Source organism: Numida meleagris, chromosome 3 (assembly GCF_002078875.1).
Source record: "Numida meleagris isolate 19003 breed g44 Domestic line chromosome 3, NumMel1.0, whole genome shotgun sequence".
NCBI classification, from domain to species: Eukaryota; Metazoa; Chordata; class Aves; order Galliformes; family Numididae; genus Numida; species Numida meleagris.
In genome coordinates, this window is record NC_034411.1 from 111,926,718 (window position 1) to 111,952,291 (window position 25,574).

At 43.4% G+C, this 25,574-nt stretch overlaps 1 protein-coding gene and 1 long non-coding RNA gene across 11 annotated transcripts in view; one reads left to right on the forward strand and one right to left on the reverse strand.

Annotated features, from left to right (window-relative positions):
- Positions 1-25,574, reverse strand: part of EVA1A (eva-1 homolog A, regulator of programmed cell death) — a 207,932-nt gene that overhangs the window by 138,013 nt on the left and 44,345 nt on the right. The window contains exons 1-3 of one of the 10 annotated variants that reach the window (XM_021390927.1): positions 21,297-21,381; positions 15,531-15,745; positions 4,868-4,991 (exon numbers count right to left, since the gene is read on the reverse strand). In XM_021390927.1, the coding sequence (XP_021246602.1) occupies positions 4,868-4,991; positions 15,531-15,611 (205 nt within the window). In that variant the 5' untranslated portion in view covers positions 15,612-15,745; positions 21,297-21,381. Of the gene's footprint in view, positions 1-4,867; positions 4,992-15,530; positions 15,746-16,013; positions 16,703-17,224; positions 17,575-17,650; positions 20,150-21,296; positions 21,382-25,574 lie in introns of those variants that run through there. The other 9 variants (XM_021390920.1, XM_021390922.1, XM_021390918.1 and 6 more) reach the window with 9 other exon arrangements.
- Positions 616-5,581, forward strand: LOC110395899. Its single transcript, XR_002436673.1, has 2 exons — positions 616-2,304; positions 4,837-5,581. It is a non-coding gene; the product is annotated as an uncharacterized LOC110395899 (long non-coding RNA).

Sequence of the window (25,574 nt, forward strand, 5' to 3'; positions counted from 1 at the left end):
AGGATGAGCATTCCTGTGTTCAAAAAACAGTAACTGACAGTTCACAAGAATTAACTGTGCTTCTTACATTAGAATTAAATCTATGGAGGAGAGAATAACTGCTGGCTCTTTTCAAAACACTTGTCCAGGTCAATTTTCAGCCATAAATCAAAGCTGGACAGGCCCTGAACTAGAACCAAATGACCTTCCCCGCTCCCTTTTCTCCTCCTACCCCCATAAAAACTTTTGGGGCTTTACCCTTTGCCAACAAATGCAGGCTTCCCAGACACATTTCTCAAAGCCTTGAGAAAGGCTTTCACAAATACGTTCTTGTATTGTCACAGAAGGGTTTGAGCTGCAACTGGGGCACAAGCCACAATTCAGGCTTCCTGGAACTTTAAAAGGTTTGGGGCTTGTACTTGTGAATAAAGGGAGAGCAGCACAGTTTGGATTTACACTTTGCTACATGATAAAGATTATGGGGGAGCCTCATACCCACTAGCTCCCCATTATCACACCCAAGTGCTCCACACATCCTGTTAAAATGAAATAAAAATAAAAATTGTTGTGGGGAAAAAGAACACCACCATTGGACAGAAATTTTCTCTCACAGAGTCCTTGAAATCATAAGCTAAAATAGCAACTGCCTGGTAGGAAAGAGGGAAACATCACTAGAGCACTGCAGGAGGCTGCAGGCCAGGCCAATCGGAAGGGGACAGCGCATACAGGACAGCATGGCAATGGATAGAGGATCAGGAGACAAGGGAAAGGCAATGCATGGGGCACTCACTGGCAAAGCCATAAAAGCAGGGTTGAAGCCTTCTTTATTATTAACAACGCTACCAGCAAATTGCAACTTAAACATCCTAAATAATCTCTTCACGGAGACAAGCAAACATTTACGTCCACATCTTGTCCAGGGGCTTTTGAAATAGAAAGCAAAAAACAAAGAAGCAAAAAGCCACCGTGGGCAAACAGATGCTGTGTGAAGGCAGATCGATTGCTGCTCCTACAACAGCCAGAGCAGCAACCAGCCCTTGTGAACTCAGCTGTGGTGGTATTGCTGGGATGCAGACAGGTGACATTATTTCTTCAGCATGATTTGGGCAGCCCCAGAGATACTGTTCCCTGCCACAATCAGATCAGGCTGCCCCTCCAGAAAGTCTGGCACACAGAGCAAATATTTACTAACTTACAGTAACACATGACCTATCCGTGAAGTGAGGGGGGATGAACACGCACAGAATTATTTAAGTAATATTGGTGAATCCAGATTTCAGTTAGAGGGAATTCACACTAGACCAACTAAATAGTATGTCAATTCCCTCTAATTATATTCCTGTAACCTGCCCAGTAATTATACTTAACGTGTCTAAATCAAACTGGCACATTACCTGAGAAATAATTGGATTTCTGTGCAACTGGTTAATGATTCTGAAAGGTACCCTTGGAGATCAACATTCTCAGTGTGTTCAGGCCTGACACTAGGCCCCAGTGTGCTCTGGATGTAGATCTCTGGCTACCTCGGCCCTGATAAGTTAAATGTGCCAGGTCTCTGGTGCTGAGACCAACTGGCATGGGAGAACTCATAGCCATTATTATAAACTTTCTTAGCTTCTAAAACCGGGTGACTGCTTCCAAACTTTCTACTGGAAACAATCCCTGGCCCTTGCAGAATGTCAGATTTGGGCCTGGGAGTTGCTCAGGGGAGCACTGGTTGGCCTGCCTTCAGCAGAGCCAGGGCCCTTCTTGGAGCTCCTGTACCCACAGCAGCTCCTTGGCACTGTTTGTTTGAGGCTACATCAACACTTGCAGAGAATACCTTCAGGCCTCACTGTCAAGAATAACATTCCCCATTCTGTAGAGATCCTTTGGAGGTCTTTAGTGAGGCTGCAGTAGCAGGATGATTTGCTAAAGCTGTCCCATGCATATATTTGAGTCCTCCAGAGGCAGATGAGGGTTTACCCGACCCAAGAAGCAGCCATTAGATTACTGGGGACTAGCACAAGACATCCCAAACCACACAAGCCATTGTACTTCTCACTTCCTCTAGTCAAGTAAACACTGTGAAAGCAGTCTCCAAGCAGCGAGTGCAGCACACCCTGTTTAATTGGAGCCTCATAATACTGGTCTGTATTTCCTTGGTTTCTCAGAGGCAGAATTTCAAAATAGCACCTTGCCTTGTGAATCAACCCCATAACACCAGTGAGCATTGAAACCATTAGATTTCAAATGTACCATAACGTCAGAGAGACATAACAGCAGTAATAGTGGCTGGAAGGGATGACTGCATCATCTGTAATTCTTCAGCAAAGGTACAAGTAAGTGCAACTCGCTTCAATACTGCTTTTTCTTTTTAAATTACTGCATCTATTTAGGGGCCTTTTGAGGCTTAAGTGCAATTCTAAAAGTGGGAGGGCTTGGGCATTTTATTTTTTTTTAGATGTCCTGTCCAAATTCTGCAGGCCACTTCCCAAAGTGCTTCTTATATCTGTATACAGAAAGCCTCACATTCCTTCTACATAGGTGGGCACTTAACCAAGGCACCTACTTCAGTGACATGATCACATCAGGCTCCCTCAATGGGCAAAAAAAAAAAGAGACAAATATCTCTAGAGGACAATTCAGACCTTAAGTGGCTTCTCATTAAAGCACTACTGTCATGCCTACTGTTAAAAAGGACAAATTCTGGAAAAGAGACATAGCCCAAAAAATTGCATCTGTCTTCTGCAATCTTCTGGGAGTTGAAACTAGATTACCTTTAAGGCCCCTTCCAACCTAAGCCACTCTATGATTCTGACAAAATTATGGATCAAAACACGTGTCAGGCAGCAAGCTGTCACCAGTGACCCTATTACAACTATGGGTGCTCAGACTTTCTGGAGCAGATCAACATTTCATGGGACCACAGCTTTTGGGATCCATTATTAAGCATGAACGCCTTGCACTGGATTCATTCATAGCTCAAAAGAAATGAGCAAAATTTATCACGGTCCTGCATTTTGCATTCTACAGACCCACCTTCATCAGTCTTCTCATTAACATTCTCTGAACAGCAGAGTAAAGAGGCATGGTTACCAGACTCAAGCACTAGGTTCTTTTTCTGAGACTTAAAATTAAAGTTTTGAATCATCAAGGAAAGGTTGAAAGTGTGCTGGTATCTCTAATCCTCGTATATTTTAAACTTTGTTATTAATCCAGCGGGTTTGATTAAAGTTTGCTCAGTGGCTAAGTGTTACTGTCAGGTTACTATTCTACCCTGCAAAATTGGAGCTGCCTGAAAAAAAACATCTTGGGGAAATGTTTTTGAGCAACTTCCCCTGCTCTCTTTTTCAGGAAAATCACTTACCCAGTACACACATACTCTTTCTTTTCCAGTATAGCTGTAATTAGCAAAGAATGCCAAGCCATAAATATTTATGCACAGATGGGATCCTGAAGTAGTTTCAGAAGTTCAGTGCTGGCCTCAATAGTCAGATTTCTCAAGTGAGCTTTCATACAGAACCTCCAGGTTTACGAGGACTTGTCAGAACACCCTGCTAATCACTCTTGCTTCACAGAGATGTGCTTCTCACCTAACGGGAAATGTTCCAATCACTCAGAAAACCCCACAGTAAATGCAGGTGCTACATTACCTACTTTCCATTTGAATTCCTCATAGGTCCTGCCAGATCTCTTTACTTGCACAGGTCTCTGCATGCTGCGGCAAAAGTATTCTCCTCTGCAGCTTAGTTTCTGAATATTTCTTCTGTTGTTTCAAACAATTTTTCTGAAATCAGTTATGTTTTACTTCCCTATGTAAACATTTGTTTTCCACATTTTGCTGATGCGATGCTAGAACCACACTACTAAAATCATCAAAAGCGCTGCAATTTCTTATCCAGACTAATAACTTCAAGAGTGTCAGTGTCTTCTCTCTGGTTGAAATCAGGTGATACAGTTTGGTCACTGCTAGACCCTATCTGCCTCCAGGATAATGTGTCTGCTTCTAGAGCACTCAAGAACAGTGTCCACACCAAGCTGACTGCCCTGGCAGGGCCAGGAATTGGCCAAGAGTGTGTTGGCTGTCCTGGTCCAAAACCACACTGACCTCCCTCCACTACAGTATGCATGATTGCTCTCCCAGTACCCACATGCTGGCCCCATTTAATTTAAACACAGCTAATGAGATCATGCAAAGCACAGGTTAATGTTTTCCAGCCTGATCTGGAAGCAATTAAAAGCTACATTATGGTATGGTGCGGTGAGCGTGCCATTGACTTACGGCCTTAACTGCTCACCTTAGGCACATGAACACAAAATCTTCACCACTCAGGCAGTCACTATGCTGCTGTGGGCAGGAACACAGGGGATGAGTCCCACTAGCTTAGTGGGACAGGATTGGCACTGAAAATCATAGAATCACAGAATGGTTTGGGTTGCAAGGGACCTCAAAGTCCATCCAGTCCAACTCCTACTGCGGGCTGGCTGCCCCCCACCAGATCAGGCTGTCCAGAACCCATCCATGACCTTGGGTACCTCCAGGGATGAGGCATCTGTCTGGGCAGCAGCGCCAGGGTCTGGAACTGGATAGGAGCTGCAGCAGCCCCCTCACTGCCAACAGCATTGCCGGGCAGCATGAGCTAAGTCTTGGCAAAGGCTCCCACTGGCACCTGCAAAAACAATCTTCACTGCGGGCCGCTGGGAAGAGAAGAAGAGATGGAGCAGCAGCAAGAGCAATGCAGCAGACGAGGGGAGAGGGGAAATGCTCTGCACCCAGGCATTATGTTACACTGAAAATAAAGGTGGAAGGGAACAAGAAGTCCCAGAAGTTCTTGCTGTCAAGGATTAAGCAAAAAATTATTTTTATCTCACCAGAAAAAAACAAATCCGATGGAGAGATACTCACTTGGCCTGCACTTATACCACACGAGGAGGTATTTGCCTGTTCCAGGGCACGGATCTATGCCAAACAGCCGGCTATTGACAAGGAACTGGCAGCTCCGTCTATCCTGGCACTCGTCCAGCATCTTCTGCAGCAGGGGATGCACACAAACATAAAACAGAAAAACAAAAGCACTTCAGCACCTCCCTAAAGAATCATCAAATACAGGCAAGCTGAAGAACAGCACGGCAGTTCCTGTCTCCTTAACCAGGCCCAGCAATGACAATACGACCAGCTTAAAGCAATGGGTACCGCAGGAGCTATGCAGCGAAGGAGAGAACTAAAATTTGCACTATTTTAACAAGCATGATATGTTTTCCTTCCATGCATGCAAAAAGGCAGCTTTGCATTAGGCTGGCCACAGAGATTTTGGAAGACTCTCATGCAGTTTAATCATAGTATTAGGCTGCACCAGCAGCGTGTCCCTGGAAAAACAGTGTGGAGGAGATGGGTCAGCCCTGACAATTAACAGCAGAGGCCCAAACAATGCCCACACCATTCTGCTTTGGCTTCCTCTGGAGATTCACAGTTTCAACCACAGGTTTCAGAAGAGCTCTCTTTTTGGTTATATGAAAGTTTTGGCAATAGCGGGTGTTTCAATAATTAGTCGTTCTGGTGGGAATGCTGGTACATAGGCAAGTTGTCAGTTTTTAATAAAGCTCACTCTCCTCCCCGTAACTTTTGCTTTCCTTTCAGCTAAACTCAGCAAGGGTCTGTGAGCCATAGGGTCCTCCCACCACGGTATTTTGGGCCTTATCTCCATTTTTTCACGCTGCTTTTCCTCCAACACTCGCTTCCCACTTGCCCATTCATAACACTCATAAAAACTCTGTCTCAGAATCCACAGGGGCAAGACATTCTGTCTCCTGTTAGAAAATAACTTCATTAAGAAAGATTAATGATTTTTTTTTTAACCATATGATCCTTTAGAGGAGAAGTGGGGGGAGAGAATATTATTAAGTAAAGCAGTAATTATGTTTTAAATTCAGCTGGATGGCTTAGATACACTCCTTTAGAGCCCCTAAAGCACTAAAATTAACATAATGTTTGTCTGACACACATGAACCTGTCAGAGCATTTTGAGACCGCAGAGCGAGGTAATCCAGCAGCCTCACTAAGTCTCTGCCATGCAGAGCTGTGAATTCCAGTCCCAAAACAAACAATTCCCTCTTGCAAGCAGTTGCTGGAAAACCTTCTCTCAGAAGCTCCCCCAGGCTCTCCCAGATTTCATTTTCTTGTACTCAATACTGGACTTTCCCACAATCTTATCCCTATGCTATTAACCTAAAGGCCACAACTCGCCACCTAAACCCATTTTGTCTCTGCCACAACAATTCTCTATTTTTGAGTTCTCCCTTATCATAATACCTCTTATCTTCAGCATTATAACTCTGAACATCATCCTCCAAACAACAGCAATTTCTGCTCCAATTTCTAGTGCAACCTGGGAGTGCCTCATTGGCAGTTGCTCACAACTTCCTAAAGCTTTCACCTTTCAGGCTCATACACGCAAGAATTTGTGCCTGCCCTGCACATGACCTTTGTTTTAAAGTTTAAACCACAACGATTCGAGCCCTTTCTAGAGAACAGAGAATATGCGCTTTGTTGTTTTCCACTCACAAAGGCAATAAAACACAGGCATCTCATTTCAAAATACAGGGCTTAGGATGGAAAGGATGAAAGGCGAACAGAGTGGAAGGGCCTGCAAGCATTAGCCCTAGCTTGACCATTATGTTAAAATGCACAGAAACAGCATATTCCTTTTTCAGGGCTCATAGTGTTGACTTCATGACTCACTTCTTGCGTGCTTCATACATGGCAAGAAACCATCTCCAAGTCACTGGGGACTTGAAAAGATTTCCTGGTACTGCTCAACCTCGACTGTGTTCACACCTACGCAGTGCTACAAATATGGAGCTAAGGGAAAGAAGGAACACCCTGAAAGTTTTCCTTCCCACAGGGGAGTTTCCTCTCCTCGAAGGCAGCAGACTCTGGCTTTTGGTCAGCAAACCTTTTCATATCACGTGGGTAGAATTTTCACCACTGCATATTAGGGACTTCGGTGTTGTATAACAGGTGCCACTAAAACCAGTGGGAAAGCCACAGTGGATTTCAACAGAAATTGAGACCAACAAGAAACTGCTTTAGAAGTTTCTCCTTCAATAAGCAGCACATATTCATCTGTCCTTAGACACAGAACCAAGAGCACAGGTGATTGCTTAACAACCTCAGGCTCTACAAATTGCCATTTCAGAACCATAGAATCATTTAGGTCAGAAAACTTTGTCTTGTTCTGCTCTGATCTGTGGTAACTCTTACTTAATATTTCCCACATAAGAGGAACATCCTAAGCTTCTTTTCTGTGGCACTGAGAGTAACAGAGAGCCCTAAGGAGAAGCTTATACCTAAATTAAAGAGCAAAAGTCATCTACGCCATTGTGAGACAGCAGAAAATGAGAAACGTTCTTGAAGCTGAATATGCCTTCTATTAATTCCAACTGGCTTCACTGTTAATCTACAGTTTCAACATGATTTGATAGCTGCCATAATTCTGCAGACTTACTTCATAGGGAGGAGAAATCAAGATTTCTTTCTCATTCACATAATTCTAATGCACTTCCCCCCATGTTCTTGAAAAAAAAATATCAAAAAATCATTAAGATTGCTTGGGTAAAGCCTCGGATGTAATTAAATATATCAAGAATGTGTAAAATAAAAACTGCTGTTGAATGCTCAGTAGAATACATCAGGAAAAACACAAGAAAAGTTAGCAACAGTTGATGGTGCCATGTTTCTGATGAATAAGTAAATTAATAATTAAAAAAAGAACAAAAAAAGAAATAGGAAAACAAGTTACACCAGACCTAATGTTAATTTAAAAACCAGTGCACAAAACTTTCACCTCTCCCGGCACGCACAGAAATTTTTTTCCCCCGTTACTATCAACAGTATGTGCAGTACTTGAACTCTGCAGTGACGCTACAAAACTCACAGCAGCTCACAGACCAAGGCCACGGCTTCCTGTTCTTACTCTTAAAAACCACAATTCTAGGCAAGGTCTGAGCTTGAGTAGGTGCCAGACGTTTCTGAAGAACTGCCAGTGATCAGCTAGACTGACACCAGCAAGGCTGGGAGCTTTCCTTACATTGCATGTGCCCTGAGCTCACAAGGGTTGGATGAATGGCTGAAAAATTCAGGCATTTCATTCTTCTCTCACTGTCTGTTGTAAAGACGGAAAAACACAACCAGGAAGAAAAAATAAGATGCCCATGAGAAAAATGAACTTGCGTAGAAATAGTTTTAGGAACACAAAATGGTCCCTAACCAGTATACATAATCAGCTGTTTATGCTAATGTCATCTGGCAAACTCCTGAGTAACACAAAATGAAGTCATGTTGGAGTACGTTATGTTAAAAAAATAATAATAATAAATCACTCCAACAAGAGAAGGTGGAGGAGGAATTCTTGTCTGGCATGAGAGAGGAGGGAAGACGCTTTAATTGCATTGTGCCATTTGATAATAGTATTTCAGTGGTAAATCAAGTCTGAGGGCTGACAGCCAGTGCTCAGGAGGGAAGCTGTGGCTGCTTAAACCCATTCCATTCTCAGGTTCATGACTGAGCTACGAAACTGCAAGATTTGGAGGAGATAACAGAAAGAAATGTGAATTCAAGTAAAACAAACACTAACCTAACCCCTGTGATTTATGCCCTGGATTAATCTCATTGCAGTGACCCAGGTCCTAAAGCAAGGGCAGTCTCAAGCTCAAAACCATGTCCTTCTAGTGGACACTGCAGATGAAACACATTTCTCATGCTCATTTTGCTGTGTTTGTTAGCATAGTAATTGCTCAAGGTCATTAGATATCTACCATTTAAATCTGGAACTGAATGGAAGCTCTGAAACAAGGCTGTCCTCAGCTATTCCCAAGGGTGCACTCATTTTTACTCTCGCTCTTCAAATCGTTCTTCAAGAAATACTTCCCCTGCGTGCTTAAAATAGACCACAGCTGAGCTTAAAACCCAAGGCAATTAAACTCATCTTAGCTCTTGGTACCTTGCAGCAGTTCATAGATTTAAAACACTTTGGGTGAAACTTTAGACCCACAGAAACCAATGATGAAATTCTATGTGAGCTGGGATTTTGACACACAGCTTCTCTCTGCACAGCCTCTATCAAAGGAACATAAGGATGACTTCAGGGCACGTCAGTCAGGTGTGAAATTGCACAGAGGAACCCCACTAAATGATTGCCCAAATTGTATGTGTGGAGGATAAGAATTCAGGGAGCGAGCTGCACGAATGGATCAGAGCTGCGTGCAGCCAGGTGAAGATGGGCAGAGATTTGTACTAAGAATTTTACACAAGAAGATATGAGTAATTAAAATATAATTAATCATTTCTAGGTCACACTCAGTCCAAGCATTGCCACTATGGTGGAGTTAAACCAACACTCAAATTGGTACTCTTCCCTGAGTTTTGCAATGAGAAGTAAATAGAACAAACAAGGCAGCATTAGTTCTCTCTACACAGCCACACAGCACAATGGATTCATAATGGCTTTATGTCACACTTTATTTGAATTTTAATACTTCTATATATATCCCAGTCTGTTGGTATTACCTTAGAACACCCTGTAAACTTAGTACTTTTAAGCTGCATTCTTATTGAGAGCCTTCTCCCAGTTATGTGCAGATTGCATGTCAGTTACTGAAATCCAGTGCAGCAAGAAGATTTCTGGATGATCAGCAACGGGGAAGGAAAGAGTACACAAGCAATTGGAATCTGTACTGATGAGATACAGGTCACTTGCCTACGGTACTATCAAGAAACCTGCCCAGCCTGCTCCTCGGGAAAGTAATTCAGTTTTGCCCAAAGTGCCACATCCAATCTGTTCATTAAATTAAGAAGAGCGCAAAGGCCCTGAATTTGACCACTGATCTATGGCATGCTTTACTGCTCCACTGGCTCTCTCTTATCACTGCCCCATGGACTTTCCAATGCTCACCATGGAGTTAGCAGAAGGAAACCATACCCACGTAACTGGGGACATTCACTAACACACCAGACTGGAAAACAGAGAGCTGAAAATTGGGCATGCACCAGCTCTGCCATGGAAGTAAATTCCAGCAAGTGAGTAGTGCGGGCAGCAGTGGCACTAACATGCTAAAAAAAAAAAAAACACACCAAGATTTTCCAGAGCCTTAAAAGAGCCCAGAGACAGTAATTCACAAAGAGCTGGACTATGTTCAGCAGATTGACAGAGCCAGTAAAAAATGCACTGCAACTACAGCCTAATTAACCATTACCTGCATTTCCTAACAGTGGGAAACTTAATCTGTGTGGAGGGTCAACTTCAAAGGGTAAGGAGGTCTAAGCTAAAGAAATACAAAAGGATGCATAAGTGAAAGTCATGGGATTAAAGAAAGGGAAAGCATAAAACAGAGCAGAGAAAAATCATTGAGAGCAAACCATTATACTGTCAAGCAGAGCCTCAGAAGCAGTGACAGAAGTCCCATGACTTGGAAAGTTTAAATTTACAGTAAACAAAGCATTAGGAGGCTTACAACCCAGGGAGCAGTCCTGCCTCTTCAGGGAGACAGGAGCCTCTGCCTGTCACGCCTCTCCTTCCACCGCACATCACTGAACTGTTCTGATGAGCTCTTTCAGCCAAGCAAAGATTTCAAAGATATAGCAATTTAGAGATATCTGTGATCTCTGCATCAAAATCTACAATTTGCAAATCATTAGCTGGGGAGATGCTTGCCAAAGAGCTGTATTTCAGGCAGTGCACAGTTCATCAATGAAGCTGCACTGGTTCTGTAATGTTTTATAAGAGCAGCTTTGGCTCTGCAGTAACCTCTTCTGCACCCTCAACTCACTGCGCATGAGCACCTGCAAAACCAACAGCACAGTTTGATAAAGAGCTGCCCACACTGCTCTTCAATTCACTGATGTCTCTGAAACTCTCCCTGCTCAAATTGTCAGTAAACCCTGGAAATCTGATGTGCAGTACGACGAGCCCTGAGTTCTCCCTGCTGCACTGACAACCATGTGATCTGGTGTAAATTCCTTTCTTCCTTTCCGTCATTTTTCCCTCTCTTTCCCTCCCACCGTCATCATCCTACAGGTTGTTTGGAGACAAGGGGAGGGGCCCTTTCTCTGAGTCTATGTAATACCAATGGAGCAGGACCTCAGTTCCTGTTGAGGACACTTGGGGCTGTTACATCAGTGGCACTGTATGGCATCCCAGAACTAGGCATGCCAAGTAACCACCACCTTTCCCAAAGAAGCCAGAGTAGTTGAATCGTTTTGTTTTCTAATTTACTTTACCACACTGTTAAGCTATAACACTTGGGGAAAATAAAACCCTCCTCGTTAACACACAGACACCTCCAGCTCCATCGATTTCTGACCAATAACTGGCCCGTGCCTTGGAAGTCCTGCAGCTAATGGAAAGTTTACCTAATGTTTTCATCACCAAAGAGGTCAGCTTTCCTCTGCTTTCTATCACAGAAGCCTTCCTATCCTTTTAAAAGAAGGGGAGGAAGGGCTCAGGGGTCCTGTGGTTAGCATGCAAGGAATCTGCTGCTCCCTTTTGTAGGGCTGCCTCATACAATGCTAAAGCGACTGTGGGAGAAGGTGACAGCAGAGGTGTCATGTATCTCACTTAAGCACAAAAGGAAATGCCACATCAGCAGCACTAGTGATTCTTGCCACCAGCAGCCGGTTGTCGTGGAGAGTGTTGAAAGAGAGCCTGGCCACAGGCTGTGCCTGCACTCCTTCCCTGAGCCACCCCATCTTCCTAACAAGATGCTCCAGAGCAACTCCTAAGCACAGACCTCCCGGGGAAATAAGTCATGTGGCAAAATACTGCCCTCTGAAGTGCAGTTTCCTGCTGATTTCAGCACATGCATCCGCAAAGAAAAAAAAAAGCCTTCAATGTCTTTGATACATATCTGGCTGCTGAAACATAACACACAAGTGCTTTTCCAGAGCTTTCTATTTTCCTTTTAAATAAATTTTGTTCCAGGGCTCTTTATTTCCCTTCTACATAAGCTGTGATTGTAGTTTTATGACAGTTTACCAAAATAAGAATCCTGCAGATAATCTGCTACAAAGGGTAATCTAGCTTTCTGGTACTAAGCAATAGCTTTAGGCCAAGCGATCCTGCTGAAATCCAGGGCACACTACTCCAGCAATGAGGGGCTGTGGAGAGCTGTATAAACAAGGCACTCCCGTGCATCCCCTCTTCAGCCAAGCAGCTGAAGTTTACTGAAATATGCCTCCACCTTCGGTATGTTTGCAGGCACAAGCTGTGTTTAGGTTTCCTACTGCAGAGATTCACTCAGCAGGCACTTATCAGTTGTATCAGAATGCTAACACTCCTGTTTCTCCTTTGCCCTCTGTACCAACAGTTATGTACTCATTTGAATAAGCTTATACTGCTTCTGTATCTGTTAGCTTCCAGATTTCTACAAAGGCAAGATTCCACGAGATGTGAGATGTCCCCACAGAAGGGAAGTGCAAACGCCTGTGATAACGTGACAGATGAAAGAACCACAGTGTAAGAGAGGCTAGAGCAGGTGAGGATGGTCCCTAGCAAACCTCTGTGAAGCAAAATCTCCCTGCAGATGTTCCTGTCTCTTCTCCAGCTGTGCTGCAATGTAAGGCAACTCCTCCATCCTCTCACATGCCAGAGTCAGACAGATTGTCAGATTAAAATGGGTTTATCAGATTAAAACCAGCTCTGCCTATGTGACACGGGATTGCAGAAAAGGAAACTCCATTGTGAAAGCACAATGCACAGATCCACAAAAAAAGTCTTCAAGCTCTCTGATTAGGTTGCATGCTCTGACCGATTCCATCCACACAATTGTTCAAAAACAGACCAAGGTATATGGGAGTCAGAAGTCATCACAATGACACCAAGGCAAATAAAAACACACCAGTGCAGCTCTGCACCTTCAGGATCCAAGCCAGTATCTCTGCATGCTGCTGCTCTGGCTACATAGACATTCTAGTTGGCACAAAACTCTGCATAAACTACACAGCATGGATAAACACTGTTACCTACTACCAACTACTTGTAATGGTATGACTCAAACATGCCTAGAAGATCTTTAGTATTCACAGATTGAATTTTCTGGGTGAAAGATGAATAGCTTTTGATTCTGGCAGCAACTCTTCCTGATCTATGAGCAAGAGATGGTTCAGCCACCATAAAGCTCCTCCAGCCATCAGCACAGGGATCACATTTACCAGACCTAAGGCAGGGCTCCAAATGCTCCTCTTCCACGCCTCCATTCTGCCCGCCTGGCTAGGATGAGGACACTGCTCTGTTACCTCCCAGCTAGGAATACTTCCAGCAGAACTCTTCAGAGAGGGTACAGAAACAATTCCAGACCAGACTGTCTAATAATGCCTCAGAGTACAAAATTAGCTCCTAATAGGAAAGGATGAGTGCGCACTTTCTACACCCTCAGCTTTAAATCATCTTCATGAATATAGCTTTGTGAATATAGGACAAATCTCTCTTACTTCCTACAACATATCTCACGTGTCTTGTGCTAATTTTAGATTCCCTTGTTAAACAGTGTGGAATAGGAGGCAGGAGGCTGTTTGAAAAGCAAATAACATCTGGCTTCCAACACAACTTGATTTTTGTTGTTCTAACATCTCCATACATGTGACTTGATCAAGAAGTTGAAAGGAGACCAATCATATTAAAACCAAAACTCCAGTCAGAATGCCCAAATCCTTTATGCATTTGGAAATCTCCCACTGAATCTGACATTATGGTGTAAGAATAACAGAAATACGCAGTTTGGAGCCACTGCCTTCACATCTTGGACACACTCTCCCAAATGGCATGCATTTCATTCCAAATTAAAAAGTGATAAAGCATCCTGACCACCAGTCACCTAAAATCAGATTAGCATTGGTTGTCTAAGTGTAATCAGCACCTTCTTTTCCCTTTTTAACATTGTTTCTATGTCTCAACTAGACATTTAGAGGAGAGAGAGCTGCTAAAGAGAAGAGCATACATAGTATAGCATGTAGTCATGAGCTTTATTAGACATGGACATTTATATACTTAATTTGGCAGGGTTTGGTTTAGCTGGCTTTTTAAATTAGTGCCAATCAGAATACAAACATAACTCTCCTGTTTATAGCAACCATATAACTGAGTTTCAAAACAACAAGAATAAATCCAATTTTATTGCCCACAATTTTCTTTTCTGTGTCTAATTTTCTTAAGCACGTGCATTTCCTACCAGCTAGATACAGGCAGCTGGCTCTTCAGTTTGTGGAGCATCTAGCTTACCCTTCAGAGAGGCATCATCCACTCCAGGACTGAGAAAGGAGATGAGATCCAGCTCTGGCATTTACACTAATCTCAAGTTTACATCTTCCTTGTTCTCACATTCTTCTAGTTGCTTTAAGTGGGCCACTCACTCACAGGAGATGAGTTTGTACACTCTGGTATCAATCATGTTTCAAGTAAATTTAATTATTAAAAAAAACATAAAAAGGAAGGCAGACCTCTGCTAAAGTCTTCAGTCCATGTTCTCCCACCTTGAACAAGCTGACTCATCTGTCATATTATGAGCTTTTGTTATCATATCTTGAAAAACCTCCCGCTGATAAGCACGTCTTCCCATTCCACAACTCATTTTATGTGCAGTGGAACTGCCATGGGGACAGCTGCTGATCAGTCAACTGAAGGGTTACACCATAGCAAACACCAACCCTGTGCAAATCTTGAGAATTCACCAGTGGCATTTAGAAACCAAAGCGCTCATCTCTACTTTTTTTTTTTTTTTTTAAGTTGTAAATTCCTCTGAAAAAATCTTGGACGAAAGAATGAGAAGTGATGGGGGAAACAACGGCCTTTATGCAAATTATAGAAGAAATTATTCACCAGCCCTGTGGGTTCATTAATCTAGTTCTGCTCTAAGTTTTATTATAAGTTACTATTGATTCATAGCCACAAACACACAGTGTGCTTAAGAAAAGTTGAAGTCTTTGCCCAAAGCTTTTCAGTCTCAGATCGTCCACTCAGAAAGAACTGGGCTTTCTTTTACACCCGGGAGCAGATCCTACTCATCACAACATCAGCCAATTCATATTGGTGATTTTGTTGCTCTGACAGCTGACTAATAATGGCACCTTCCATATAATCCTCTGATTTGCTGAAGTTACATGTGCATATAGTCAGCATCCCCTGTAGAAACAGAGAGAGGAGATTAACTACAGATGCTTGGGAGATAACAAGCTCAGGTGATGTATTATCACTTACACCGGCCTAAGAGCCAAGTGAGTCAGGAAAAGAAGTCAAGGATCCTCTCTGGGTTTCAAGTTACTGAAGTAAAAGCCTCTTGAAACAGGATCGTTTCTGAAGTAAAAAGTACGAGAGAAACTCCTAAGTGTGTTGAAAAAGCTATCCACTGGGAAGAAGTATGAAAAAGTCTTCAAACGTAGTCCAAACGTGATTTGGTCTTGCAGTATACTCCTTTTTAATCGTGTTCCTGAGCTACTATTGACTAGAATCACAGGAAAATTGGGAAATGCCTGGCCTACGGAAGAACTCCAAAATGAACAGATCCAGTTTAACACGAAATACCTGAAGGGAAGTGCCAACTGAGCAGGCAACATCTTCCTTAATTAAAGTCGCATAGGAGTGGGGATAGCGAGAAGGACACATCTGATGACTTGGAACAATTCTGCCATAGAAAGACGACTGGATGCTGATGGTGGTTCTGTGAGGGCATCTCAGGGAGACATACTCTCCATCACAGGCATGGTCAGTGTAATTTTTTAGTACTCGTGATATGTAACCTGCAAAAAAAACATGACGCAAACCATCATTAGTGACAGGTAAGTTAATAATTAGGTTAATAACTAATATAGTAGTGCAATTTAACAAACACACAACTAAACCAATGAGGGATGTAGCTTTTGTTACTCATCTCACATATAGGAAAAGAAGATAGACGCTGACAGAGCGTGAGAGAGGCTGAGTGATTTGTCCTTCAGCAGTATTATATGCCTTTAGAGGAAGCAATATTCAGAGGCTTCAAACTCTTAGTCTGCTCATACCACTTACATTGGTACAGATATCAAGTCTACAGGAAATGCAGCTGAGCCAGGCTCATCATCTACGCCATATCTAGACACCGCATGCAACTTTTTGGTCCACCGGTACAAGACAGCCACTGAAAAACTGGAATGAGTCCAGCCACGGGTCACTGAGATGGACAGGAGCTGGAGCACTTGCCCTGCAAGAGGCTTTATTCAACCTGGAGAAGAGGCAGCTTTTGGGGAAAATAAAAGCAACCTGACAGTATCTATAGGGAGGTTTCAAGGAGATGGAGTTAAACTCTCCACAGAGGCACATGTTGGAAGAACATCAGGCACAAACTACAACAGGTATTTCAGATCATGCATATGGAGTAGCTTTTTACAATGAGGACAGTCAGTCAGCGGAGCAAGTTACCCAGAGAGGTTCCACAGTCTCTGTTACTTCAAGATCTCAGTGGATAAAGCTCTGAGTAACCTGATCTGACCTCTTAGTTGACCCTGCTTTGAGTAGGAGGTTGGACTAGATAACAACAGTCCCTTCCAACCCCAGCTCTCCTGTAATCCTACAATAACAGGTAAGAAAGACCCAGACTCAGAGTTGCTAAGGGATAAGCTTGTGCCATGGTTTTATGATTTTTGTTATCAGTATTCCACATCATGTAGTGCACGGGGAGTTAAAGACTTAATGCTCCAGTTCCGTGGACCACCGATTTTCTGGGTACCTGGTTCTCAGAAGAGAAGAGCTGCATATCCCAGAGGACTTTGCATTAAGAGGGAAAGATAAAAGCCATGGGACACTTTTTTTTTTGCTGCCTGGGAATGTGTGTTTGCCCATCGTTCTGCCTTCAATTCTTAGAGTAAAGCCATCAGTTTTGGACACTCTCTCTCATTTTATTTATTAGCCTCAATTCTAATTATATTGTGTTATATTGTGTTATCTTGCATTCCGATATCATATTTAGTAAGTTAATTTTCGTCCTCAGATTGTTGCCGCTGTTCTGTTTCTAGGCCCATCTCCCATCTTCCTACCCTTTCCCCTTTTCCAGGGCGTGGGTCCGTGGGTCCCCTGCCCCATTGGTCACAGAACTGGGCCAAACTGGCCCATAAACTGTCAACAACCCCCCCACCCGTCCCTTTTTGTTCTTGGGCTGGAGGCCCTTTGGGCCTGCTGTCCCCCTGTCATGGACACAGATAGATCTAGAGATAACCCCGTGACAGCCTAGTGCAAGTACTTACAGTTTGTTGGATGAGAACATCACAGCACACCAGTCATGTCTTTGATCTCCCTTCACAATATACTATTTTACTTTCAAGTTGTTCCTTCTATTCAAGACCTTTGACACAAAAGTTTTCCTTCTCATTTCCACCAAGTTTCAATAAAGTTAGAAGAAAAACCATATGCAGAAACCAAATCTCTTCTGCCTGTTACAAGACCGCGTTATTCATAATAATAAAGTTGTTAAAAAGAACAAAGCATGACAAAACCTCGTTAAAGTTGTGCTGAGCTAAACGGGACTGATTGCAGCCAGGTTTCCATGGTGTAACACAGTGGAAAGCACAACAACGTCAGCAGAGCAGCAAGATCCCAGGCTGTAGCAAGCGAGGAGTGTCTCAAACACAAAACAGCAGTGGGGACAAAAATAAGGGAAAGAAGCTGCTTACCTTCAGAAGGCCACAGGCATGCAGGGATCTCCAGCAAGAGCCTCTCACCTCCACTGCCAACCCTTAAATGAGGTCTGCCAAGGGCTGGATCCTGGCTCAAGCCTTTCTGGTCACTCAGGTACATTGCATACAGCTGAGCTCCCCTGGGCTGGCCCTGCCTTCCCAGAAGGCACTCAATCACTCATTCAAGCCAGGACTTCACATTTCCAATGCACATGGCAACTGCCAAACAGCCCCAGACTTGGCCACACTCAAGCCTGAGGAGAAATCATGGCAGTGCTGATGCAGAGACTTTCTCTCAGGGAACTCTACAGCATGTCCAAGTGCAGCAGCAGCCATGGTTCCATTCAGCCCTGCAGACTTCTTACTCTCTGCAGTGACTTCAGAAATTCCCTTCCCAACCCTTGCCACCAACACAAGTCTACCAGCAGCAATCCTACAGTATCCTGTCTCTGTCTTCCTGTACCTCTTTCTTTAGAGGCAGAATAGAGAGGAAAAACAACACCCCCAAGTTGGGGTAGTAGACCTGTCTAGCTGAGCAGAGACCTTAGGCTGGAACTCAGGAACAAAAGGAAAGTTTATGGCCTTGGGAAGAGAGCAGCTTTGTCTCTGTCAGATTACCAGATTCAGCAGCTCCTAACACTTCCACTTAAAATTCCATGTGTCCACACATATACATGTATTTATATGCATACATGCACGCACATATGTTAAAAATAAAAAACATCCTTAGGGAATATTTTACCTAACTTCAGTTGCAGAAGAATTTTGAATCCCACTGTAATCACAGAGTTAGTTTTTTGCAGGGCTAAATTTCTCAGAACACTTCACAAAAATCATGTTATAGCTTTACAAATATTAATACATTAATGCATTACTTTAATTGTAAAGAACATAACTTAACGCTCATTAGTATTATGTGACAACTATATGTTATATTGCACAGAACACAAACTTATTTAAAAAATATATTATAACCCAATTGTAGTTAACAGGTCACCTTGGGAATATCTTATGGGTATTGTTCAGTACCAAGAGAACGAGAGCTATGCTTTGGGGAGAGGTTCAGCGCATACTTCCAAAAAGACAAGACAGAAACTATTTCATTCTAGGGACTCAGCCACAGTGAGCGTTCAGGTCATTGCCCTACAACTGAAGGAACAACGTGGCCAACACTTCCTGAGCATCCATGGGCTCCGTCTACTTGGCCCTCAGCAAAGTCCCTCCCCCCACGCAGCCATCACACACAGAACTCACGGCACTGCTCACTGTGCCCACTGTATTGCATCCTGACTAGAGATAAAGAGTTCACATCACAGAGGCCATGTAGCTCCTCTAAATCAAACCACAACTGGTTTAATTAACAGACAGGGCATTCTTCTCTAGATGGTTTACGTACAAGGGACTTTTTACAGCAAAGCTGTAGCGGAATGTCAGTAGTCTGCCAGGACAACACACATAAAACTTTCCACAGTAAACACATTTACATGGGGGACACACTTGTATAACTACCAATGCAGCTTCCCTGCTAAACCTCCTCATGTAGACAAGTTCCGCTTGTATTTATTTTGACTGCAATTCCACAATAAAATTCTCTCCATCCCACTCCTTTCTATGAAAATTCTTAAAGAAAATAAATTTGATCTTGGAAATCAGCATTACAAATCTAACATGCAAATGAAAAGACACCAACTAAGTAAACAAACCCAAAGCTTGATGTCTTTTGGCAGCACTGACTGCAGCTAAGTTTAAGAGTCTAAACAGGATCTATTCCCACACTCAGCCTCTTCCCTGGGCTAATTCCCAGCCTTCCCTACAAGCACCATTGGGTCTTATGGCAAGAGACTGACAGCCCTTTTGTGCCTTCTGGCCCAGTCACTAAAATTGCTGAAATGAAATTTGTGCAGTTTTTCAAGGGCCAGGGATCAGCTTATTCATGTGTTGATAAAGCGATTACCCAAAGCAGTGCTTATATAACAGGGGATGGAGTCAGGCACTGAGTCCGTGCACCTCCCTCAGGACATGTTCTGAGTTCACTGAATGTCTTGCCACTTACTCAACAGGCCAGGAACAATTTATGGTGATCAACGTTTAGACCATCCCTACCTAGTCCGTGATTTGCACTTTCATGGTTTGTGTGGTCAGTCTGCAAACCATCACTCTCACTTCTACACTCCCAGAGAGAAGCACCCTGTAAGACCCTGCAGTGCACCTATTTATCTCCATCAGGTTCCTTCCTGGGCTTTCCTCAGCCATGTCCCCTCCGGAGAAGTCAAGGCTGGTGAGCACACTACACAACAGCAATCTTCTGATGCATCCCATATGCCTGATGAAAGCACCTCTTGGCTTTGCCTCCAGAATTTTGGAAGGACAGGGTTCACCGCATGCCAAAGAGAATTCATTCCCAAATCAATTGGAATTGTTTGGCAATAGGAAATATTCAGCATCTGTCAGGAAACCAGCTGCTGCATATCAGGCCTCCAAAGTTTGCAACAGCTCCTGTGTCCCCAACAGCTCCTGTGTCCCCAGGCAGTGCGGCAGCAAGAGGCAGAGCACCAACCCAGGAAGGATGATGATTGTCCAATTTGACCAAAAGAGACTTTCACCAGTGCAAAAGCAGGCAAAGGTTTTTGGTTTTGTTTTTTAATTTTCTGTAATAAAAACACGCAGCAGAAGAAATACAAATCAGCCTTCTTAGAACCATGCATCTTTGCAGAGCATGTAGAGGAAGTACTTAAAAGCAGCCAGGCCCTTTACTGGAAGTGACAGGGAAATACCCTGCTATCACTCAGGTTAAAGGAAAGCTTTTACACAGCACATCATACTGAGACAATGAAAATAGCTATTTGACCACGCTGGTGACAGACAAAACTGTGCACTGACCAATTCTACAAGTACATCAATAACAAAGCCATGACAATCTGACAAGAGCTAGGAAACACCAACAGTAAACAAAGAGCCTTCTGCCCATTTGGGAGAACTTAATTCTGCCAAGACCGTGAGTACAGAGAGCTGGCAGCTTTGTTTAGACTAGGGCAAATGGCAGGAGTGAAGGCAAAAGTGCATAACCCTGCGGGAGCTGCTGCTAAAACCATCAGAAACAGACACGTGTTCCTTGCACACAGAACCAGAAGGCAGCTCTGAGGCCCCAGAGCAGAGCACATTCCTGAAAAATGTAGATTTCAATTGGCTGGCCAAAACGTTGAACAATTCCTGTGATCCTGGAGAGCAAACGTGAAATCCTCTTACCTTGCATGAAATAAAACAGCCTGACCTACATGTGCAAATACTGTCTCAGCAGTGAAGAGTTCTCCTAGAGGAGAAATAGTTCCCACCAGCTTTTAGTCTCTCTCACTGATTTTAATGAGCACTTCGACACTCTGATGGACGTTTTTATTAGAAATGTTTTGTACTGCAGACTGTGAAATTCCAGACCTCCCTCACTGACACCGTGTAATAAGGAGAAGGGGTAAGAAAATTTTCATGCTCAACTAGGTCAAATCAGTCTGAATTGCTTTGCCACCTCGCAACTTTTCTGCTGAAGAAGCAGGGAATTTTTCTGGATGAGGACATCGATTTCTGTGGCAAGGCACAGGGCTCACAGACAAATGGTGCAAGCTCAGCCAAGACACAGCAGAAAACTCACGTGTACGGTTTTTCCCTTCAGAACAGAGACCTTGAGTTTAATTCTTCTTGAACTCGCTTCCTGAGAAGAATATAAAAATTAGGCAAAAGCCTGTTATCAGCACTGGAATTCTAATGTTTCCCTTTTCCCCCCGCTCTACATTTCATGTTTTATTTATTTATACTTATTCAAGGTAGATTTAACAAACTTAATGAGAGCAACAGCTCTGAAACAAACTTGCATCATTTTCCCTGGGACTGGCAATAAGAGCTTCAGTGTTGCCCTCTGCACGACCCTTGCCTGTGAAATCCATATTTCTCTTTGCTTTGGCTAGGCCTTGGCAGCTTTATGAGCCCCAAGAGAGGAAAGAAAATAAGGAAAGACTGAGACAAGATAGAATTGCTAAACAGTGAAAGGAAGATGCACAATAGGGGAAAAAGAGGGAACGAGAAAGGGAAAATGGAAGCAGACAGAAGATGCAGCAGGCAGGTAAAAAAATCTGGTTCTAATTTGTCAATTAGAAGTGTGGTCCCATGAGTAAGGATCAGCTGAAAACATCATGGGGGCTGAATCACTGGAGCAAAGGTAGAAAAATTTGAGGAAAAAAAAAGAGAGCAGTCTTAAAATACTGGGGGGGGAGGGGACGGGGAGAGAAAGTTTTTGGCAAGAATATCCATCTGTAAGTGACTCCATGGTCAAGCTCCTGGATCTCAATATCACAACTGTTTGCAGAAAGGGCTGTTATGCGGAGATAAAAAAAAAGTACCCGGGGAAAAGGGAGCTCAGAGCGGCTGTGAAAAGAAAAAAAGATCAATAAGTAAGTTTGCGTGAATGTCCCATCATTTTGAAAGTGTTCCCTCTCTGATGGTTTGTCTACAGACTCAGGTATGGACTTAACAGAACGTGCAACACGTTAGTATGCAACAACCAGGCAAAAATGCCAGATCAGCATCTTCTGCTTTTGCCATTGACTTCAGCCAAAAGAGAATTTACTGTTCGCCAGTAACTGGACAACTTAAAGCAACGATAAATGTCGTCGGGGTAGCAGGAGGGATGATTTCACATGTATATTGGTTTTGGGTTTTTTTTTCAGTTTGATATAAACAATACTAACAAGAGATATGGATCCTGAGCATTACCAGTTTGAGCTGTCAGGCTGCCCAGCTCCCCACATGCTGCTTCTGGAAAAGGCACTGCAGGAAAGGACAGGTAGTTTGCACTTGGGAGTAAAGGCAGGATGGTCTCCCTACTTTGGGCTGCAGTTCAAGCAGTTCAGACTTCCTCCTGCCTGTTAAATAAGCCACTGTTTCCTGGTACTCAAGTGGAAAACCTTGCCTCTGTCAAAATATCTCAATTTAACTGTAGTTCTATTTTTCCTATAGAACCAAGTCATTTGCTAACAGAACTCATCGTGCTCTAGGTGTGGCTTTTAAAATTATTGGCTATATTTTTCTTTTCTGTATTGGTGAGAAGGTAGCACTATTTCCTCGCTAGGCAAACCTGGAAGAAACTCTGGCCTAGGAGACTGCTCTTTGGACACCAGCTGGCATGTGATTTAGCACCACTTGAGCCATCTGCATACAGTCAGTATAGGAAAGAAAGTGCTATCAGGTACAAAACACTTCATTCTGAAGTAGATACTTAACCAAGAACAGGAGCAGAGGTCAGACAAAACATGCCTGAAACTGGTTTACCCCTGACTGTAAAGGAAACACCACCTAATTAGCTCAAACACATTTTCATAATAGTCGTCAAGATAAAGATGAGCTGAATTGTTCATTACACATCACAGTACTGAGCAATGGCTGCATGATCTCCTCCTAACAAGGATTACTTCAGTCTGGAAAAGAGGAGGCTCAGGGGAGACCTCATCGCTCTCTGTAACTACCTGAAGGGAGGTTGTAGTGAGCTGGGGGTCGGCCTCTTCTCTCTTGTAACAGTGACAGGACGAGGGGGAATGGCCTCAAGTTGAGCCAGGGGAGATTTAGGCTGGACATTAGGAAATACTGCTTTTCTGAAAGAGCGGTCAGGCGCTGGAATGGGCTGCCCAGGGAGGTGGTGGAGTCACCGTCCCTGGAGATGTTCAAGAAATGTTTAGATATAGCATTAAGAGACATGGTTTAGTGGGGTTATTGGTGGTAGGTGGATGGTTGGACTAGGTGATCTTGTAGGTCTTTTCCAACCTAGCTAATTCTGATTCTACCCCAAGGAGGAGCTCACCTCGGGTATGGAAGGTCAGCAGAGTGCTAAGTTATCACTGTGCTGATCCCTCTGCAGTCCTACAGAGTGATCCTGTTCCAGCAATGCAGCAGTTGTTTGCACTAGAACACAGTCTTTGGAGAGACTCTGGTGTTCTCAGCCTTCACTATCCCCTGAAGTCACTTCCAGCATAACTTTTGTCATCCGTACACCTACAGCGTGAAGTGGATGCTACAGAAGACAAAACAAAGATGACTGAATTTATCTACATAAAATGAGCCCAGGGACAGTGTGTAGCACTGAGGGAGAGAGGTCATGCACCACTAAATTGACTAAGAAGTTAGAATGACCACATTCCTCTCCTTTTCCCAAAACCAGGTGAACTTGTCTATTCAGATAGCTTAAAAGTTCCCTTGAGCCATGCCCTGACAATGACCGGGAAATTGCTAGTTAGCACAGGTCTAAACAGTGACTTTGGGTGTGCAAAAACTTAAGCAGGATGATTGTGTGGCAGTGATTAGCAAATTGCCTTGCTCTGTTTATCTTACTAGCATATTAACTGCATACCTCTGCTATACATACTAGAAGCATAGAGTACTAACACCTCCATTGTGCCACTAAAGAAAGGTCAGCTCTGGCCATCAGGCTCGGGGCCAGAGAAGCGTTCCCAGCATACCTCATTTAGTATCAATTCCTGCAACTCAGTTTCCGAAATAGCAGATGGAGATGATCCATTTCAGTATCCATAGGTAGGCAAGGGAGAAATAAGGACTCGTAAAAGTGAAGTAACACAGAAAGACTGGTAATAGAGACATAGAAATGTGTACTGGTTTTACATCAGGAGCACTCAGCACTTCAGTACACACCAAAGGGGATGAAAAGATACACGAGAGGGAGCTTCTTAGCCTGGAATATAAGTCAATAACATTAATAAAGACATCTGACTAACAGAGAAAAGACAGAACAGGCCCATTCTACCACACCATCACAATCCTCTCTAAAAAAGCAGTAAGGGAAAACACAAAAGATGTTTTTCCGCAGGGTCTCTTTTCTCCCCCACCTCTCACTAAGGCCATTCTCCATATTTGCAGTTTCTTTCAAAGACAGAAATAATATTTGGCTTCCCTAGCAACTAAGAACAAAGAGACAATAGAAATCCGACAGCGGAATTTATTAAGCTGCATACTACACTAACCCCTTGTATAGGGACAGCAATCAGGCAGAGCAGAATGGCCCCAGAGCAACAGCAGATAGAAAAGCTTTTTGGCTAAAAGCTATTTGCGCTGCTTTGACACAGAGCAGTTGCTTTGACAAACACGCTAGAGAAGGGGATTTACTTTGCAGAGTAACACTTGGAAGGGCTCTTTGCCTCACAGCTGTAGCAGTAACTACATCCACACCGTTTTCCTCCAGCTTATTGTATTACATACCAAAACACAGCGCAGGCCAAAACACTTTCAGGTTCAGCTGCTGCTAAACTTGGTGAGAATCGTGCACATACATGGGCAGCTTGTTTACAGATAAAGGCTGTGATTAGACAACAAAACCTGGGGGCATTCCCCAATCCCTAAGCCTGAGGGCACATCCCAACTGCCTCTCCTCAGAAAAGGTGTTAATCTAAAGTACGTAATTGGCAGTTTGGCTCTCTCTCTCTATATATATATATATATTAATCTTCAGAAAACATAGACTGATGAATATCCCCTCCTACATCATCCTGGTTTGGGACAGGACATGGAACTGCACCCAGGCATTCTAGAGCTCAATCTAATATTAAGCTTTTCTGTTACACTACGAAACACTCCTGAACCTATGCATGCAATCTGTATATTTTGCACATGACACAGAACTGGATGGAGCCCTTGATAGAGCAGATTATTTGGTGAGGTCCACCATTCAGGGGGATCTCAACAGCCTGGAGAAATGGGAATGTCATGAATTCCAATTAAGGGGAGATGCCACGTCTGGCTTATGGGAATGTCTCTATGCATCAGTTAAGGCTGAGGATCAAGAGACTGCGAAGCAGCTAGGTAGAAATGGACCAGGAGGTCCTGGTGGACACCAAGTTAACCACAACTCAGTAACGCATCCTCATAGCAA